This window comes from Cheilinus undulatus, linkage group 11, assembly GCF_018320785.1.
Source record: "Cheilinus undulatus linkage group 11, ASM1832078v1, whole genome shotgun sequence".
Lineage (NCBI taxonomy): Eukaryota > Metazoa > Chordata > Actinopteri > Labriformes > Labridae > Cheilinus > Cheilinus undulatus.
The window spans coordinates 5,032,132-5,053,281 of record NC_054875.1 but is presented as its reverse complement, the minus strand read 5'-3'; the positions used below and the strand labels follow the sequence as shown (position 1 = coordinate 5,053,281).

Sequence of the window (21,150 nt, the reverse complement as noted above, 5' to 3'; positions counted from 1 at the left end):
TGCAGATTTTGCATGTTCTCCCGTGCATGCGTGGGTTCTCTCCAGGTACTCTGGCCTCCTCCCACCACCAAAGACATGCTGGTTAGGTTAATTGTTGACTCTAAATTGGCCGTAGGTGTGAGTGTGAGCATGCCTGGTTGTCTGTCTCTATATGTCAGCCCTGTGATTGACTGGAGACCAGTCCAGGGTGTACCCCGCCTCTCACCCAATGACAGCTGGTATAGACTCCAGCACCCCCACGACCCCTAACGGGATAAGCGGTATAGAAAATGGATGGATGTTTTCAAGGCCCACATGATCATTTCATGAAAACACAGGCATTTTAGTTGTTTTTTTAGAGATTGCTTTAGAGATTTATCTTTATTTCCCTGCAGGAATGTACAGTCTACTCAGTTTGAAATGCTCCCAGCACTGCCTGCTATCTCCAAACAATTATTTTCATGCAACCTACTATCTCATTGAACTGATATTTTTAAGACTCTCAAATGGACAAAAAAAGAGCTGTATGGACATTTTAGAGGACAAAGACTCGAGATTGACGTATTTATTCTCTGCTGTTTTTGGTCCAGGCATCTGCTCCTACAAAGACAAGTTCTACAAACCTGGAGAGTCTTTCAAGAGAGGCTGTGATAAATGTTTCTGCCATGACTTTGGAGCCTACTGCTTCCCGTGAGTAGATTCTTTCTGCAGGTTGTATTAGTTGACATACACAGCTCTTCTTGCAGGATTTCTGTCTCATGCTCCCTCTCACTCCAGGCCGATGAAGCCCACCTCCTGGCCCCGGAAGTGCCGTCGGGTCACGACAGAGTGCGGTTATACCGTCGTTTATAAAGAAGACCCACTGAAGCAGTGCAGGGCCTACAGCTGGATAGGATGATGTTCTTTACTAAACATAAACCATTTTATAACATTTTATGACTGCTTGTGCTTTGTACATATGAACTGGATTAAATGAGAGTCAGTTGAATTTGAGTGTCTGTTTTTATTGTTTCAAAGCTGTTCATTAAACTGAACAAAAATTCATTAAAAAGGATATGAATTTCAGACATATATAAATGACCTAAGGGTATAAATCCATTCTTATCACACCATTATTTAACCTCTGACCTTCAGTCTACCTAGGAAGTAGCTGCAGCACTGACTAGCAGGATGCATGATGCATGCACAGATACATGTAGATACCGTCTGAGCCACAGCTGTTCACAGGATTTTATATTCTTTTCAGAGCAACAAGAGTGAAAACAAATAGTGCAAAATGGTGCTCAAACAGTGAAAGCCAGCTCATCTTCTGCCCAGCGCTGCAAATCAAGAAAGCACCAAATTCAAAAATGCTCTGTGCATTTCTAACATCTCACTGAAAAAGTTTATGGCCGGACAAGCCGTCCGGATCGATCTGCTAAAAGCATCCAGCTGTGATGACAAGCAGACGCGGATGAAGACGAGGCCTGTGGGGCTTTTAGACGACAATCATGAGGTCAGCCAAGGATGACGGAGGCACCGTGCAGCAGTGGCCCGCCTCTCTGGGTGATAATCCAACATACAGAGGAGAAAGTCGGAGAACTGAGAGGCCTCCTCCAACTTGAAGTGGTATTTCTCCACCAGAACATCGTAGAGGCTCCAGAGCCTGAGTGGACCGACATGACGAAGGTCACCTGGGTACAAAACAAACTGTTAACATAAGAGAAAGCATCCATTCATTCATACAACCACCTTCTTCTGGTTTCTATATCCTCTATTCTCCAGCAGTAAATTCCCATCTATCATGGGAGATCCTGCAGTGTTCCCAGGCTGGATGATAATCCTCCTAGCATGTTCTGACTCTGCTCTGTGGTCTCCTAACAGTTAGTCCTGCTTTGAAATGTTCAAAAGAAAGAAACCTAGGAGGCATCCTAATCAGAACCTTGGACCATCTTAACTCTTCTTCTTCAAGCATCCTACAAATACCTGTGCTCCTTAGAAACCTCGCAACTGTCAAAACCAAAGCTTATCACCAAAGATGAGTTTGGTTCTGTAGATTGAGGGGTTCACAGAAGAGCGTTGTGCAATGGTAGCAAAACACAAGCACAGCAGAGTCTAGCCAGTATAAATGTACAGTCGTCTATACATTCCACTACCAGAGGGGTGGTGTGTGGCTGCCAGTGCTGCACCGACTTCCACTGCTTACTTATTTTGAATTGTGGACACAGTAAGTACTGCCCTCCATGAGGTGAATAACCGATACCATATACCACAGTTTTCATTTCACGGATGAATTTCACACAGTGAGGGAGAAAAGCTGTTAAAAGTAGACCTTTCTGGTTTGCACTGAAAGCTAACTGAAAAGCCTTCTTTGGGAAAGTTTTGCCACTTTTAACAGCTTTTCACCCTCATTATGTGAATTTCATCCGGGAGATGAGAACAGCTGTTTTCTGTGCTTTATTGAGTGAAGCTTTATATCGAAGAGCCCGGCAACACTAACTTTGCATAGCAGATGGATACGCCTGTTTCCGTGTTTCTCACTGGCAAATACATCTTCCAAAGCTCCCGTCTGAACTGTTTGGGTGCGGTTAGAAAGTGACAGGACCAATCAGCGATGAGGGGCAGTACTTTCAGGTGCGCCGGAGTCGCAACGTAAACAAGCAGCAACAAGAGACCGGGGCAATTATGGTGGAAGAGATTAACGTGGATGCTGCTAAAGCGCCAGTTTTATCAGAACTTGACGACATTTCTTCATTAAAAGAAGAACAAAGAACAGCAGTGAGTTGTTTTCTTTTTCAAAAACCACAAAAGTCGTGTACTGACATGTCTACAGTTGCCATCGTTCGTGTTATGCAGTTCTCGATAGCAGCTACATCACGTGTTTTGTTGCTCTGATTGGCCCATAAAGATGTGACGGACAGAATGTTCATCCAATCACACTCTGAGATTTTTTCAAAGCCTTTGCCTTTTCCCAAACGTTTCCTATTGAAGCTTTCCAGTGCCAGTTTAGGGCAAAACCCTTTCAGGGATGAAGTTACAAATTATGGGGGAAGCTTTGGTGACGAAACACAGCCAGTGTTATTTGAACAAGAGCAAAGAGCCTCACTGAAAGCTTTTCATGATGGAAAAATATGTTTTCACTCCTCCCAAGGCCTGTTTTGACATGGGTTTGTGATCATTACAGGTGGGGTTTGCCAGTAAAACTATGAGATAAAATTAAAAATCATGAGTTTTTAAGGTAAAAAATGAGAAAAGTTAAAGTTAGGAGTTGAAAAAGGTCAATACATGAGATGATTGTCAAAGTCGTGATTTTAAAAGGTCAAAAAACTGAGATAAAATACAAAAATTCTGTTTTTAAGGTAAAAAAATGAGATAAAAATTAAAATGATGAGTTGATAAAGGTCAATACGTGAGATAAAAGTTAAAATTATGATTTTAAAAGGTCAAAAAGCTGAGAAAATTAAAAATCCTGCCTTTCTAAGGTAAAAAAATGAGATGAAAGTTAAAGTTAGGGGTTAAAAAAGTCAAAATCATGACTTTAAAAAGACTAAATTGGATTTAAAATGTAAAATTATTAATCTAACAGGTAAAAATATGAGATAAAAAGTCAAAGTTATGAGATGTAAAGGATGAAATAAAAAGTCAAACCATAACGTTTAGTCATTACTGTGAGATGCAAAATTGAAAATATAGAGAAAACACTTATTTTTCCCCACGTTCCTGACTTTTTATCAAATCATTTTTACTGTTCACTTTTTCTAATTTTTATGAATCAACAAGGAAATCATATATCATTGAGGTTAAGTTTATGTTTTTATACAGGAGGAAATCTGCAGACCTCATACTGGTGGGCCAGTTATAATCAAAAAACCATATGATCTGATGGGCCGGGTATGACTGCACCACGGGCTGGATTTGGGCCCCAGGCCTTTCAGTTTGACACCCGTAATTTGATGTAAAGTTGGATAAGCCATTCTTCAACAACATTTTAATCCACATACTGCAGCTTTAAGACATCCAAACTGACTTCTTTAAACTTTAAGGGCGGTTTCAGACTCACCTCTGCGGCTGAAGTACTCTGCAGAGTATCTCCCCGATAGAGCAAGAGCTGGAGGGATTCTACCCAGCAGCCTCATGATCTGGGCTATGTGGTCTGTGATAGATGCACAGATTTACAGCATGCATTAGCATATACAGCCTCAGCAATTACAATGCAGCCACAGTGGAACCTGCTTAATCTTAACCAGTGTCAGCACAGCGCGCTATACGTACCTTCCTCCAGGGAAACACTCTCGCTCGCTTTGGGTTCAAACAGGGAGTCTCCAGTGACTAACTCAAACGCCTGAAAAAATGCAATAAATAAAAGAATAAATAATAAATAAATGATGAGATGTGTGGCTGAGTGAGCATAGAATAGAGTTGGCCGGCTCCTGCTAGTGCAATACATATTTTCTACCTCAGTGGATGATAGACAAAACAAAACTCGAAGGAAAAGTGAGCTTCCAGTTAGGTTTCTTTCTTTAGAAAGATAAATACGGCGTCCCACAAGGTAAAAGGTTAGCGCCAGTAAAGTTTATCTGTGCAGAAACAATAAACTGTATTTGAGGTCTGAATAAATATATTTTTTGTCTTTTAAATATGATACCAATGACCAGTTTTAGTGGCAAATAACTCAGAGCAGATCTCTTCCAAGTGTGTGGGAGAACCCACGCTGGCTTCAAACCTCATAAAAGACCAACTGTGGAGCCTGTTTTAGGCTTCTGCTGAAACATGGTGATGTAACATTTGTTCCCATCAAAATCATCCAACCCCTCCCCTTCCTAGAGTGTAGGAGAACCCACGCTGGCTGCAGAACTCGAGAGAGATCCACAGGACTGTCCTTTTAAGGCTCTCGGAGAAACAAGGTGGTGCATCATTTGTCCTCACCAAAGAAACATGAGGACAATAGCCCTTTGTGTTTAAGATCAGCCTTCTTGTGTAAGCGTGGCTTTGGATGCGTCTGTGTTTAACAGACTTCACAGTAAGACGATCATAACGTGCTGAATGTTTTTAGCCCTCACCATGCAGGCCACACTCCAGATGTCAGCAGGCGGGCCGTACTCAGATCCCAGTAAAACCTCCAGGGAGCGATACTGACGGGTCTGGATCTCCTCACAGAAGTGTTTGTACTGGAGTAAAAACAGGCAAACATGGCACAGTAAAGGCTTTATTTTATATCTTGTACTGTCTGTGTTGACAGGATGTTTTATTATGTAATAAGAGATATTCAACCAGACTTTAAGCTGTATTACAAAGACAAAAAATATGTTTTTATCACTACTGAAGTCCTATATTTATGGCTTAAAGTTATGGTTAGAGACAGCGTTTGGCTTCATGTTTTAGGGGCTTTTAGACCAGTGGTTCCTAACTTTTTCCTGAATACTCTGATTCTTTGTGGCCAAAATTAATTTTGATTATTTTTTGTGTAAGTCCAAACAAAGTAGCCCTAAACATAAATTATTTTACCCAAAAACATTGTATCATTTATTTATGTACCATTATTTCTGTTAATCTAATTTTAACAGCCTCACGCCCCCCTCAGATCTCTGGTGCCCCCTGCAGGGGGTCCCTGACCCCAGGTTGGAAACCAAGGTTTTAGACCAGGGGTGTCAAACTCAATCACAGAAAGGGGCCATCTAACCTGAGGGCCTAACAGGGTCCACATTTAACCATAAAATGTCAACCTTATTTTTAGCCACTAATAAATCATGGGGGAAAAAATGAGCAATGATGATAAATGATTTTGAGATTTAAAAAGTCCAAATGATAAGTAAAAAGGCTCAGAATCAGAGATAAAAAGTCAAACTTATTAGTTAAAAGGTCAAAACACAAAATTAGATGTTAAAATAATGCTTTTTAAAGGTAGAAATATAAAAAAGAAAGTCACAATCATGTTTTGAGGGCAAAAATATGCCTTAAAATTGAAAATGGTACATTTAAAAGGTCAAAATATGATATAAAGGTCGAAATATTAAATTCAAAAAGTCAAAATATGATATAAATAATCAAAATTATAATTTGAAAAATTCAAAATTTGAAATAAAAAATGAAAATAGTAAATTTACAAAGTCAAAATATGAGATAAATGTCAATATTATAAATTGAAAAGGTCAAAATATCAGACAAAAAGTCAAAATAATAAATTGGGAATGTAGAAATGAGATAAAGTCAAAATTACAAGTTGAAAATGGTCAAAATATGAAATAAAAGTCTAAATAATAGATTGAAGTCATAATTGTGCAATGCAAAATTGAAAATATAAAATGAAAACACAAATTAATTTGTTGTCCCACATTTTTCTTTCTATATAGTTTTGTATTTTTTTTACTCTTTATTTTTTTCACATTTTTATGACTTGAGGATATTCGATATCATCAAGGTTAAGTTTACATTTTTTTACAGGAGGAAATCTGCAGACCTCATATTTTAGGGCCAGTTATAATAAGAATATGTTGTGATCTTGCAGGCCAGGTGTAACTGTACCACGGGCTGGATTTTGCCCCCTGGGCCTTGAGTTTGACACCCCTGTAGACCGTACAGCAGTTTTAATTTTGTGGGCGAAACTATGGCTGAATACCTTTGTCAGTTATATTTTTTTCACAAGCAAGACAAGGCTGAGAGCAGCTAAAAATAGAAGTCTCATGATAAAAAAGTAAGTTTGATCTTTGTCACAAAGACTAAAACAAGACTACAATGCTCATGCAAGAGCTTTTTTGTTTTTGATTGGTAAAAAGTTAAGCAGAGATTTGGTACAGGGCATTAAAGGCATGTTGGTTTTGTTTATTTGTTTTTCTGAAAATTAATTAAAATAATTAAATTATTGATAGTACAGTAATTATTCAAGCAATGTATTTATTAAAAGAAGTTAAAATACAATAATTCTTCTGACTAACAGTAAAGACTAAAATGCCAGGACTTTTTATCGACTAACTGCAAACACTGCAGCCAGCCACAAGGGGGCAATTGAGATATTTTAGACACGTGTGGGTTTGATTTACTTCACTGGTTCTTGGCTACCACTTTTAACTTTACAACCAGTGCAAGCAAAGTTTTCTTTTATCATTATTATCATTATTATCATTTTATTTTTTATTTTTTATTTTTGAGAGTGACATCTAAGTTTTGTTGAATATATATATATATATATATATATATATATATATATATATATGGTATCTTTAATAGCCGTAAGGGTTTAAAGAAAAAAGATGGCCCCCACATTTTCTGAATTTAACAGTCTTTCAGGGGACACACGTGAGGCTGGACCTGATGTGGACCTGATGTGGCCCTCAGACCACCAGTTGATGATCACTGCTGTAGACATTTTGAAACAAAGAATGAATGATGTAAGGTAAAATGACATGCAAATGTAAAATTGCATGATTTACAGCACAAGAATGGACAGTGGGCGTAAACTATTTTATACTGTTAGAAATCCTGCCTGTCCTAGAGACACGTTTAAATATTGCAATGCAGTGAAATTCAGCTTTGATGCTCTTTTAAGAGCTGAATAAATATTGTTTGGTATGTCCTGTTGTTCTCTGGCTTTGTTAAAGAGATGCTTAAACATTTGTGTCTACTCACTATGATTGCTTTCAGGTAAATAGGGAAGAACCTTGTACTGGTCTTTGCCTTCAATGACTAAAACCAGCCCTGGGACTTTAGATGACAGAGGCTTTGTATTTGCTGAATGTAAAGTGTAGAGTAAGTACTGACCACCCAGCAGGAGCTGCCCAGGTCAGCAATCTTCACTTTAATATCCTTTAAACTGCACAGGTTCAGCTGATCCTTCACTGAAAGAAACAGCAAAGTGTACAGTCATTCTGCATATTTCACTCTTAATGCATCTGCAGAGTTGGAGCGAACTTAAATAAATGAGCTCTCTAAGTATGTAAAAACCTGTGCCTGTTGATTTGGCGTCTTTCCCTGTCAGTTCAGAGGAGGATTTGCTGCCCCCTGCTGGTTTTATGTGGGATAGTTCTTCCAGAAACAGTAGGATGTTCTCAGGTTTGATATCAGTGTGGATGATTTTACACTGAGTGTGGAGGTAGTCCAGGCCCTGCAGAACCTGGAGGAAACACAGAACCGTTAGAATGATGCAAACCAATACTCAGACCAGTGACTTCAAGTGGGTCAAAGAGGCGAGGTATTGGGGCCCCACACTGCACGTTTACTGGCCAAACATTTTAAAACGCTTTTTCAGGGTTTTAAAAAGGAAAACTTCAACATTTGTTTAGAAAATCACTCTGATTCTAGTCTAAGTGAAATAAGATTGATACTACTTGCATGTGCCACTTCCCACTGGTGATTACTGCTGACATGATACTGGTAAAGCTGTGGAACACTCATTCCCAACCTGGGGTCCGGACCCCCCTGGGGGGGCACCAAAGAATTCAGGTGGTTCTCACACTATTTGAGAACCACTGAGTTAAAGTATAACCTGTGTCTTGTGACAGCATTCAATAGGGCCCCAATCATTTGTCTCTCCGTTCTTAATTTCTTGAGTCTATCTCTACCTGAGTGAGTACTTGTTTGACCAAAGACTGTGACAGTCCTGGAGTCCCAAAACAAAGCTGCCAGCTCCTCAGATCAGGTCCCAGCAGCTCCAGCACCAGGCAGATATCTGATCACCTTAGTCAAGGTCACTTCTGCAGGTTGGCCTGGCTGCATGAAAACAGCGTTGGCAACAGTTTCATAAGGATACGGATCCCGTTGACTCCCGCCAGCTTGAACTCATCCAGCAGCCGAACGATTCTTCGACTGGAGGGGTGGCGGCTCGTCGGACCGCTGGCCTGATAAGGGCAGGAGCAAGGTCAGAGTAGAGAAGGGGAAATCAGGTGAAATTTACATGGAGAAACATTCAGACTGTATTAGAAAGAAGGACAGGTGGTCAGATAGACAGCCAGAAAAAGGCCGAATGAGAAAGGTTGCTCACACATCGTAGGAGAGCGAGTTCATCCTGTCCGGCCTGAGTGAAGCCAGCTCCACTTTTTAGCACCTTCACAGCAACACGACGTTTGAGCCTGGGAACACATGTCCATGGATATCAGGAAGCACTAATCCACTCACAACAGTCTTTAAGAGCAGAGATTTAGTGTGCAACAAATGTATGCACATGGCATCCTCTGCTATAAATCTCTAAACCAAATGTCCGCATAAGTTCTCATTTATCTGGGTCTTGGTTAAGAATGAAGAAATGGTTGTCCTTCCTATAAAGTCTAGGTCCAGCCCTGTTGTCCATCTTTATTATTCTGTAATCAAACCTACGTGTGATCCAGACACAACCAGACGGTGGAGAAATATCCCCAGCCGAGCTTCGACACCACCTGGTATCTCCCGTTTAGGGTGTCTCCTATCTGGACAGGGTGGTATCCACCTATAGGAGAAAAAAGGACAACGTTAGCGATTTCTGAGTTTATTCTAAACTGAGGGGCTCTTTTGGGTTTGATCTGTGAGTATAGAGCAGTGGTTCTCAAATGGTGTGGCAGGGCACACTCGTGTGCCTTGGGACAAGTCTAGGTGTGCCTAGGGAATCTAGCTGGACCCCTGAAAAAAACCCAGAGAATGGACCCTCCCCAGTTGTGATTTACTGATGAGTATGTGTGTTACATCAGTAGCATTGGTGCTAGCATTCTGGCTAACAGTTACCTCATTGGGCAAGCTATTATTGAGTTGAAATAGGTGTTGAAATTATCATTATTCATGCTACTTTTAACCAAGTTAACCAATTTTTCTATCCATTTTGCCACTAATTTGTCAACTTAAACCATTTTTGCTGCTTTTTTGTAATTTTACAACCTTTTCAAAATACTTTTGACCCATTTTTTCAACTTTTGTGGAACTTTTTGTCACACTTAACCCATTTTTTGCAACCTTTTTGATGGGTTTGCCTACTTTTGGACATTTTTTTGCCATTTTTTCATCACTTTTTACCACATTTTAGCAACTTTAACCCTTTTTTGCCACTTTTCTGACATGTGTAACCTATTTTGTCATCTTTTTGACACTTTCAACCCATTTTTGCCACCTTCTTGCTAATTTTCACTCACTTTGCCTTTGTTTGGCCACTTTTTTGCCTAATTTTGCCCATTTTTTTAATCACTTGTAAACAGTTTCAACCACCTTTACAACATTTAATCCTTTTGGCCACTTGTAACCCATTTTTGCCATCTTTTTGACACTTTCAACATGTTTTGCCACTATTAACCAATTTTTTGGCCCCTTATGCCAGTTGTTAACCATTTTTGACTTTGTCTTGCCACTTTTTACCCAATTTTTTCATGTTTTATCATCATTTCAACCAATTTTTGCCACCTTACAGGCACCTTTTGCCCACTTTTGCCACCCCCAGTTGTCTGGGCCCCACAAACCTCTCCCCTTTCCCTGGGCCACCTTGACTGTTATATTATTTTAAAGTCTATTTTGTATTGATATGAATATGGTGTGCCTTGAGATTTTGGCTTAACCTTAGGTGTGCCTTGGGCGAAAAAAGTTTGAAAGCCCCTGGTATAGAGAATATGACACATAATAATTTCTTCTGCTCACATGGAGGACTAAAATGTGACACCAAAGCTATTTGGGGCATTACAACTTCCTCTAAGCTGTAACATGTCTGTAGTGAGTAATACAGTGAAATCTGCCAGCGGGACGCTGACAGATGATGATGCATAAGCCTGTATCAGCTCTCTTTCAGCCCACGTGACACACTCTTCTTGGACATTGTCAGAGATCTTGAATTGAATCTCCTTTTCTATTAAAAGTGAACATGATAGGAGCAGGTCTGTGATTTATTACGGTGTCAGGTATCTGTAGTATCACACACTCAGCAGCTTATCGGCCTCAGATTCACAGAGACCTGCACCAGCAGGAGGGAAGGGAAGGACCAAGGGAGCAAGGTGAGAGTGGGCGACACCATGCTGCAGGTTAGAGCGGTTTATAAGAGGAGGGGGGCAAGGCTGGGTGAGACCAGGACAGGGAAGGACTCACAAAACTGGAAAAATATTAATGATGCTGACTGTTGAAGGAATAATCTTGGTTGTTGATTCCTTAAATGAGTCCGTCATGAAGAAGGGGATGTAACAGATCAGTCCATGTATGTGAAGCTTCAGATTCTGTTGGGCCGTACTGTAAGGTCAGTAAGGTGCTCCACAACCTCATGAATTGCTCGTTCATCAGAATGTTAGACAGATGCGTAATAGATAAACATACTGGGTGAGCTGGGCCCCTGACAAACCCAGAGAATAGTCCTCTACAGATGTGATTCATTGATATCACTGCCTGTGTGTTGGATCAATATCATTGGTGCTAGCATCCTGGCTAACAGCTGCCTAATTCTGAAGCTGAAAATCATGTCAGGCTATTATTGTATTCTGATGTTAAAATTATGTATATTTTTTACTTTTTAAGCACTTTTCTGCCTGTTTTGCTACTTTTCTTTGGCACTTTTCACCAGTTTTGCACACTTTTTTACCCATTTTGCCACATTTTGACCCTTTTTACCCCTCTTTCAGTTTCTTTTTTGGAATAAAATAAAATAGAATAAAATATCCCTTATTTTCATTGCACAATGTACAACAAAATTTGCTGTGCTACTCTTAAAAACAAAGAACAAGGAGGACATAAAAGAGAAGTAATAATAAATAGAGCGATAAACAGATAAGTACAGCTTAAAAAAAGTTCTTTAAAAGTTCTTGTGCATTGTGCAGTCTACAGAGCCATAAAACAGTTAATTCTATAAATAAAACAGTTAATTATATAAATAAAACAGTTAATTATATAAATAAAACAGTTAATAATAGAAATAAAACAGTTAATTATATAAATAAAACAGTTAATTATTATAAATAAAACAGTTAATAATAGAAATAAAACAGTTAATAATAGAAATAAAACAGTTAATTATATAAATAAAACAGTTAATAATAGAAATAAAACAGTTAATTATATAAATAAAACAGTTAATTATATAAATAAAACAGTTAATAATAGAAATAAAACAGTTAATTATATAAATAAAACAGTTAATTATATAAATAAAACAGTTAATTATATTAATAAAACAGTTAATTATATAAATAAAACAGTTAATTATATTAATAAAACAGTTAATTATTATAAATAAAACAGTTAATTATATAAATAAAACAGTTAATTATATTAATAAAACAGTTAATTATTATAAATAAAACAGTTAATTATTATAAATAAAACAGTTAATTATATAAATAAAATAGTTAATTATATAAATAAAACAGTTAATTATATAAATAAAACAGTTAATTATATTAATAAAACAGTTAATTATTATAAATAAAACAGTTAATTATATAAATAAAACAGTTAATAATAGAAATAAAACAGTTAATTATATAAATAAAACAGTTAATTATATAAATAAAACAGTTAATAATAGAAATAAAACAGTTAATTATTATAAATAAAACAGTTAATTATATAAATAAAACAGTTAATAATAGAAATAAAACAGTTAATTATATAAATAAAACAGTTAATAATAGAAATAAAACAGTTAATTATATAAATAAAACAGTTAATAATAGAAATAAAACAGTTAATTATATAAATAAAACAGTTAATAATAGAAATAAAACAGTTAATTATATAAATAAAACAGTTAATAATAGAAATAAAACAGTTAATAATATGAAGCTCTGAGCCGCTGCGTCCTTGCGCGCCGCCATCTTGAAAAGGATGATAGCAGAATCTTGCCATTTGCCAAAAATTTTGCCAATTTACATTCACTTTTACCACTTTTACCACATCTATGACACTTTTGTTGTTGTTAAAATAATTTTCCCATTTTGGACATTTTAGCGCTATTGACTTATTTTTTGCCATTTTTTAAACCTATTTCTCCACTTTTATGCCTGTTTGTCAGTCTTAAACCACTCTTAATCCCTTTTATTGATCATGTTTTACCACGTTTTACTAGGGCCGTCAAAGTTAACGCGTTAATATCGTGTTAAATCAAATTACTTTTAACGCTGCTAATTTTTTTGTCACACGATTAACGCATGCGCGTTCTGTATGACCCTTGACCCATCCCGTAGTTTTCCAGACCAGGAAGTGGCGCCGTCGTGATGCAGTACAAACGAGCAGAAATGGATAAAGGACAGAGACTTTTGAATGTCAGGTTCAGCTTTCAGATCATGTCAGATAAGACTGAAGTTATTTTCTCCTACTGTCGACATGAACAGAGTTACAGGAAGTTTGTAGAGTCTTATAGCCCGCACCACTCCCCTCGCCATGCTGGATTTGTTTACAATGGAGACACTCAGACAACTCTGCAGGGATGGACTTGCTATCTGGCATACCAGGCATTTCCTGGTGTGCCGACGCACTTTTGGGCCAGAATAATTTATTCATTTAGGCTATTATATCTGCCATGAACCGGCACCACAGCTGCGCTATTGACTGTTGACTGGTCCGATCATGTCTCCTAAAGGTCCGCTCTCATCCCCACGCAGTGAAAGTATTTGGAAAAAAACGAAACTTACTAAAACGATCGACTGGAACTGTGAATAAACGCCAAATTTAAATAACAGTCAATCAAGATGCTGCAAAACTGTCAAAGACTCTGCAGTCCCTATAGGAGATCGTCTGATGCTGGTGAATGTACAGCTTCATCATGAGGAGGAGGAGGAGACAGAGCAGCAGAGGCTGGTGTGTGACAGGAGAGCACAGGTTAGTGAATGAGCTCTGTAGAGTATCAGAATATAAGCTGAACGCATTATTAGACTGTGGGTCTCCTTTATTTAGGAAGAAAAAATGGTTTTAGATTAAATCTGTAGCTCTTCTATGATCTGAAGAATGAAGAGATGGTTAAGTCCTCTTACTACACCTTAAAAGTTCTCCACTGAGACTTCTTCTACTTTGTGTGTTCATGAGTTTTGAAAAGAGGCTTCACATGTGTGTTTATTGACATCATTCCAGTAAATCTACTGGACTGATGACAGTCATTTCTTACTGTCAGCATTTATTTTACATTTGGACTACATTTTTTAGTTTGGAAGTAAAAATATGATAAATAATAGCAGACATTTCTTAAGTAATGACTTGCTTTTTCTCTTGAGCAGGGCAGATGTGTCCACCTTACTCACATCAGAACAGTGAAACACCATTAGATGTGTCTGTGCCTTACTGCTGAGCTCTCAGCAGAGACTTGACTTCTTTATGTCCATGTGTGATGATGAGATCTGTTGTTTGGTGTTCAGCTGCTGAGAACAGAGGAGTTAACTTCTAGAAGTCTAAAGTTTGACTCTACATTGTGGTATTATTCAGTAATGATACATTATGGTCAGTATCTCCATCTGTTGTGGCTTGAGTTTACCATTTTATGCTGTCAGCATATTTTTGCAGCGGTCAGTATCTTTGAGCTCAGACTAGAGAATTTTCTGGACTTTATCTGTTGTTGTTTTGGGTTGTTGACATGAACAACAGATAAAGTCCAGAGCATTTTTGTCCACTTGTGTTGATAAGGGGATTAAAATCTTGAGAAATAGTACTGTAAGGTACATTTAGAACAGACAAAAAATTGTGATTAATTTGCGATTAATTGCGAGTTAACTATGGGATTTGTGAGATTAATCACAATTAAAAATTTTAATTATTGACAGCCCTACTTTTTATCTGTTTTGCTACTACTAACCCATTTCACTAATGTTTCAGTCAATTTTTGCCTCTTTTAACCCATTTTTGTTCTGTTTAAATCCAATTTTACCACCCTTTTTGCTCATTTTTGTCACTTTTAAGCCATTGTTGCTCATTTCTTTACTCATTTCTGCCACTTTTAACCCGTTTTAATTCTGTTTTGAGAAAAAGGGGTTTACATTTTGCATGAATAAGATATTGCCTTGGTAAGAGTGGTTATTATTCAGGTTAAAAAATAAAATAAAGTCATCAGACTGCTCTATAATGGATCGTCATTTTACTGACCCCCTTAGGCCCCCCATTTTGCTGGGCACCATAAAGCTCTCACTTTATCCCCCCTCATGGCTGGCCTTGGATAGTATATGTAGGGTTACACAGAGCATTTTCACAAAAGACATGAGTGTTTTTTATCATTTCTGGAGACATTGCCCCCCTCATCCCCTCTACCCCGGTGGTCTGATTCCAAATAAGTAAGCAAATGCCCATGCACACTTGTTTATGGTAGAAGCATGCACATCGTTGGTTTGCATTGACCTAAGATGAAAAAAGAAGAAGAGAGAGTGATGGCTCCCACTCAGGTCATCATATGTTTATGTACCATGCAGACAATGAAGTCCATCCTACTACTATGGTTGTTTTTATCATATTCAAGACAGCAATAATAATCCTCTTCATACTTCTGCACCATGCCTGTGCTACATGGGTGCAGTAGTTTTCACAGGGACAGGAGACATCTGGAATTGTCTTATCCTTGATAATATGCCCCGGTGAACATCAGTGGTGCCCTAAACCAGCTCCCAGAGTGGACTCAGGCATGCTGTTCTTGCACTCACACTCTTCAAAAGGTCAAGCCATGACACAGATTTAAGACTCTGTGTTTTCATTAAGTGACCATCATAACAGGCAACAGCTTTGTGTGGTCTTATTTTAGCACATCATGCACTTTGCAAACAGAAAGATGTGATTCAGACGTATTTTGAGGTGTCATGTGTGAAGCCCATTATATTACAGATATTCACTCGGGCTCCCTAAATTGCAAAACTTGATTACATGTGTGTTTCCATGTAATTACTAGTTGACAACATGTGTGTTCATGTGTGTGTTGTTAATAATTTTAATAGCTGTTTTGATCCCTGAAGTGTGGTAAAATGAGAGAATCTGCAGATGAAGGAGTGAGTGAGGAGACTCTGCCCTACCATAACAGTAGTCTCTGGGGTCCTCACAGTCCTGGGTGTCCTTCAGATTTCGCTGCTCATGGCTTTCCAGGTCCTTGAAACTGCAAGTAGACCCATTTTTAATCTCACAGCAAACATGCAACATGATTACTGCATGTACATCATATGCATGTGCGTACTGTATGCATGTGCGTGTGCCGCTGGGAAACTGAGGCTACTTTTAGACTTTCCCACAGACTCGCCCGGCCATGGAAACTTGTCCCACTGCCACGCTGAGGCTGAAAGAGCAGCAGCGGAAGTTGCACTATTTCTGACTCAGCTATAAATCATTTTGCGGTATGTTCACGCAACCTGATAACCCTGCATCCCTGCTGCTTTGGACAGCTACCGGTGAGGTTGATGGAGGAGTTTTGGTCATGTCATACATAAAAATACTGCATGCATCTGATACATGTGCAGCTGGAATGACTTACTGTGGAGTTAGTTATGAAACTTTGTGTTTAGGGCTGATGCTAAGTGTAACGATTTTTTTCCCGGACAGATTTATCCCGTCAGATTTCGAAATGCTGTCACAAACTCTAACCTGCCATTAAAGCCCCCTGCCTGATGACTGTCATGATCCTGGCAGAATAAATTAGCACATCACTCTGCTAAACTTAACTGTCTCTGACTGATTTAATGTGGCTGTGGAAAAAACTATTATGGGCCAAGTTCCCATTTAGTTCTACTGTGCAAAAAATCAAGGTTGCACGAAACAAGGACAAAACTGAATACAAAATTAATGCTGCATTTGTGTGTTTCATTTTAATCTTTTAAAGCATACCAGTCACTACAATGGACTTCTGTTCCATGACCATTTTATACTAAATGCATGATTGCATTAGAAAATGTCTAACTTTTAGATTGATTATTCAATGTGTGCTGCAAACCAGTGTGGTCTGAGACCATGGTTAGAGCTAGGAGACAGCTGTGCTTATTCTGTCAAATACACAGTTGAAAGATCCTGTGAAGTGAAATCTGAAATGTGTGTTTTTACACACCAGGTACACTATATTGCCAAAAGTATTCGCTCACCTGCCTTGACTCGCATAAAAACTTAAGTGACATCCCATTCTTACTCCAAAGGGTTTAATATGATGTCGGTCCACCCTTTGCAGCTATAACAGCTTCAACTCTTCTGGGAAGGCTTTCCACAAGGTTTAGGAGTGTGTTTATGGGAATTTTTGACCATTCTTCCATAAGCGCATTTGTGAGGTCACACTCTGATGTTGGACGAGAAGTCCAACATCAGAGCCTCCGTTTTAATTCATCCCAAAGGTGTTGAGGTCAGGACTCTGTGCAGGCCAGTCAAGTTGATCCACACCAAACTCTGTCATCCATGTCTTTGTGGCAACCGCCAAACCCAGACTCGTCCACAGATTGCCAGATGGAGAAGCACGATTGGTCACTCCAGAGAATGCGTATCCACTGCTCTAGAGTCCAGTGGCGGCATGCTTTACACCACTGCATCCGACTCTTTGCATTGCACTTGGTGATGTATGGCTTGGATGCAGCTGCATGGCCATGGAAACCCATTCCATGAAGCTCTCTACCACTGTTCTTGAGCTAATCTGAAGGCCACATGAAGTTTGGAGGTCTGTAGCGATTGACTCTGCAGAAAGTTGGTGACCTCTGTGCACTATATGCCTCAGCATCTGCTGACCCCACTCCATCATTTTACATGGCCTACCACTTGGTAGCTGAGTTGATGTCGTTCCCAATCACTTCCACTTTGTTATAATACCACTGACAGTTGACTGCAGAATATTTAGGAGCCAGGAAATTTCACCACTGGACTTGTTGCACAGGTGGCATCCTATCACAGTACCACACTGGAATTCACTGAGCTCCTGAGAGCGAGCCATTCTTTCATAAATGTCTGTAGAAACAGTCTGCATGCCTAGGTGCTTGATTTTATTCACCTGTGACCATGGAAGTGATTGGAACACCTGATTTCAATTATTTGGATGGGTGAGTGAATACTTTTGGCAATATAGTGTAGAATTTAGCAGTCTCAAGAAATATCAGTGTCAGTGTTTATAAGTCATAAAGAATGCTTTTATCCTTATTTTGGCTATAAAATTGATCACGTGCTTGGTATGAAAGCTTTAATGGTGCAAGCCAGAGCGGACGAGCATGGCAGATGCATGCAGAAATGCACGCACCCAGTCTGAAACAGGTATGTTGGTACTCTGCATGCTGTTCAGGAAAAAAGCATGCTTTCTTTTTGGAAAACTGGAACTACTGGAAAGTCGAGAAAAAAAAAAGAAACAAAAATAGCTCAGGTATGGAAAAAAAACTAAATTTAAAAAATAATTCAACAAAGGATGATCCTTTTGCAGCTGGTGGATTTCTGCAGTGCAACATTACATGATGTCCCCCATAGTAGACATCAGTGTAACTTCCTCTAAATCAGTGGTTCTCAACCTTGGGGTAGGGACCCACTTTGAGGTCACGAGACACTAAGAGGGGTTCTCCAGATTCCCTAAAAAAATGGGACTATTTTTAGACTTCCACTGTTGCCATTTTAACACATTTTTATCATTTAACACCTATTTTTGTCAGTTTTAAACTCTTTCCACCACTTTTTTCTGCCTGTTTTTGCCACTTCTTAACCAATTCTTGACACTTAAGCTTAATGTTGCCTCTATTGCTGCTATCAACCACATTTTACAACTTTTTATGCCCAGTTTTTCCTATTTTAACCACAGTTCACTATCTGATATGTCCATTTTTGCCAGTTTGACCAATTTCTGCCAATATCTATTTTTTTTCTTTCTCAGTTAGCACTAATTTTCAATTTGATATTGATTTTTCCTCTCATCTCAGCAGATTTCCACCCATTTTTGCCATTTAAAGCCTTTTCAGACACATTTTAATTCCCTTTAACCACTATTTATGTCCATTTTTGCCACTGTAACTCATTTTTGCCTTTTTTGGCTATTTTTTGCCCTTCTTGTATAGATGTTATCACTTCTTACCCATTTCTGCTACTTTTAAGATCCAACTTCACCACCTTTTCCACCATTTTTTGCCATAATTAACCAATTTTTTTCCATTTTTAATCATTTTAATTATTTTTTCTTAACAAAATAGATTTACATTTTTAAGAAGGCTATTTACTACACACATGATTTTAAAAAGAGACTTTTTTCATTGATAAGAATGGTTATTTTTTTCAGGTTAAATATAAAATATGGATATCACAGTTTAACCTTACAATAGACTGTGATTTTGTTGACCTCCATGGACCCCAAGTTTGGCTGGGCCCCAGAAAGCTCTTCCCTTTATCCCCCCTTAAGGACAACTTTGTCTACACATGACTTTTCTTGAATGTGCATGGCTGTGTTCAACCATCTTAGGTACAGAGGGGGTCCCCGGTCTCTGGCACCTTTATTTTTGGAGTCGCGGGCTGAAAAGCTTGAGAACCACTGCTCTAAATCATGAATATCTTAAAAAAAGGAATAATAAAATCACTTTGCATGTCCTTGAAAGTGGAAAAAATAGTGCATGAAAGGGTTAAAAATGTGGAATAAATCACTGTTTTATCCACAGTGCCATATAGAAAGGACTAAAAGGCTCCATACTTACATGTGATTCTGCTGAGTAGCGTTACATGCTGTGTAGGGACTCCTCTGCATTGTGTGGTTCAGCAGTTGCAGCCTGCAGACACAGCAGCCAGCGGAGCAATCGGAGAGCAGGTGTGTTGAATTAAAAAGTGGTGAATATCTGCAGTGTGCAGAGGTCAAATCCTTGGAACAAAGCAAAGATACAGATATAGCAGCTAACACTGCGGCACCTTTTATGTTACAAACTTGTGAGCAGCTGAGAGGGGGTGATGGGGGTCTTGCAGATCTCTCAGGAGACTGGGAGAGCCAGCAGCAGCAGTCAGCAGGGTCTAAACATGGAAATCCCCAGCAGCCTCCAACGGTCTGTCTGACAGGACTTTACCTGCTCCTCTGGTAGATTTATATCCTCCACTCACTTCCAGTCTGAGTCTGCTTGGAGCATAACCTCTCTCTCTTTCTCTCTGTATCTCTATTCTTCAGTTTCTCTCTGTCTGCCTCTGTGGGAAAGCCACAGCAGAGAGCAGAGCGGTTCAAAGATTAGAGGAGTGTCGCGTGAGTCCAAATGCTGAGAGAGAGAGGAGGGAGAGTGACAGCTGCTGATGTTTTTCCCTCCTGTCTCTGGAGGTGTTTGACCTTTGGGCTGACAGGATCACAGAGAGCTAAACCGGGCTTCAGATTGGGATCCCCAGCCTCCGACATGATATTAAGTATCACAATAAACTGATAGGATAAAGGTTAGCTGAGGAGAGGAGACTGTTTGCTGCTGTTTAAAATGAGCACTTGTTAATCACTTTCAATTGAGACGGCCATTCCTCCAACCTAACAAGCAAAGAGGAGCTTTCTGTGTTTGTGACTTCAAGTTCAATCAATGTGGGCAATCCTGCAATTCATTGTTGTTTATTTTCTCCACAATGATCAAACCGAAAAGAAGATTATTAGAGCTGAGAATTCGGCCGGTGTTAGCCACTAAACGGAAGCTTAAGCAGGAAGAATCTCTCCCTTCTTCCATTCTCTCTCTCTTCTCGCTCTGGTGATCAGCTGATTACCCACTGTGTACTAAGTTAATCAGATTCTAACCAAATTCTGACCAATCATCATGCACCTGTCATATTTTAAATCTGTCATCCTCTCTCCCACAGTCAGTCTGCCATTTCAGTGTGCATCCCTCCTCCACCCCAGCTACCAGTTCATCATCATCTAGTCCAGATCCTCACAGGTCTTCTGCTCATCTCATCCTGCATACCTCAGTCTCCTCCTCGAAGCCCCCTCATGGGTGTCCAGGTCCAACTTCTTAGAGGTCTACTCCTCATTTGATCCTGCATCCTCATCAACACCCTCACCAGTGTCTAGACTCCATAGAGGGGTTTCCTATTCCTGCTGTTTTCCTAACTACCCCTTCAAGTATGAACTCATCACGATGCAGTCTAATCGCCAAAGACATTGCACTTTCACTTTCATCAGATTTTTTAAAAGGATTTTTTTTTTAATTCTTATTAAGTCTCTCCAGATTGAAATAATGTTATGCAATAGCTATGTCCCATTTCAGGGAATGCATCCTTTGGAGGGCATACTTGACATATGTCCTGGTTTGACTGGGATTGTCTCATTTTTAAGATCCATGTCTCAAAGCCCCATGCCCACATGGCAGAGAGATTTTACAAAAACCTGCACACATTAGTGCTCCATGGATACTTGTTGGG

The 21,150-nt window shown here is 39.0% G+C and overlaps 1 protein-coding gene across 1 annotated transcript; it reads right to left on the bottom strand.

Annotated features, from left to right (window-relative positions):
* Positions 1 to 1,127: 1,127 nt before the first annotated feature.
* si:ch211-220i18.4 (SRSF protein kinase 3) lies at positions 1,128 to 19,522 on the bottom strand. The gene is made up of 12 exons (XM_041798607.1): positions 19,473 to 19,522; positions 15,864 to 15,943; positions 9,265 to 9,373; positions 8,933 to 9,020; positions 8,702 to 8,789; positions 8,514 to 8,620; positions 7,897 to 8,065; positions 7,714 to 7,790; positions 5,019 to 5,126; positions 4,231 to 4,300; positions 4,019 to 4,111; positions 1,128 to 1,652 (listed from the first exon to the last, which is right to left on the bottom strand). The coding sequence occupies exons 1-12, from the start codon at positions 19,520 to 19,522 to the stop codon at positions 1,468 to 1,470; spliced, it is 1,224 nt and encodes a 407-aa protein (XP_041654541.1). The 3' UTR covers positions 1,128 to 1,467.
* Positions 19,523 to 21,150: the final 1,628 nt, after the last annotated feature.

Coding starts and splice junctions, on each gene's coding strand:
- si:ch211-220i18.4 (XM_041798607.1), bottom strand. CDS start 19,522: ATGCAGAGGAGTCCCTACACAGCATGTAACGCTACTCAGCAGAATCAC. Junction 9,374..15,863: donor CCCCAGAGACTACTGTTATG/GTAGGGCAGAGT, acceptor TTTCTCCTATAG/GTGGATACCACCCTGTCCAG. Junction 5,127..7,713: donor TGGGCAGCTCCTGCTGGGTG/GTCAGTACTTAC, acceptor TTTTTACTCCAG/TACAAACACTTCTGTGAGGA.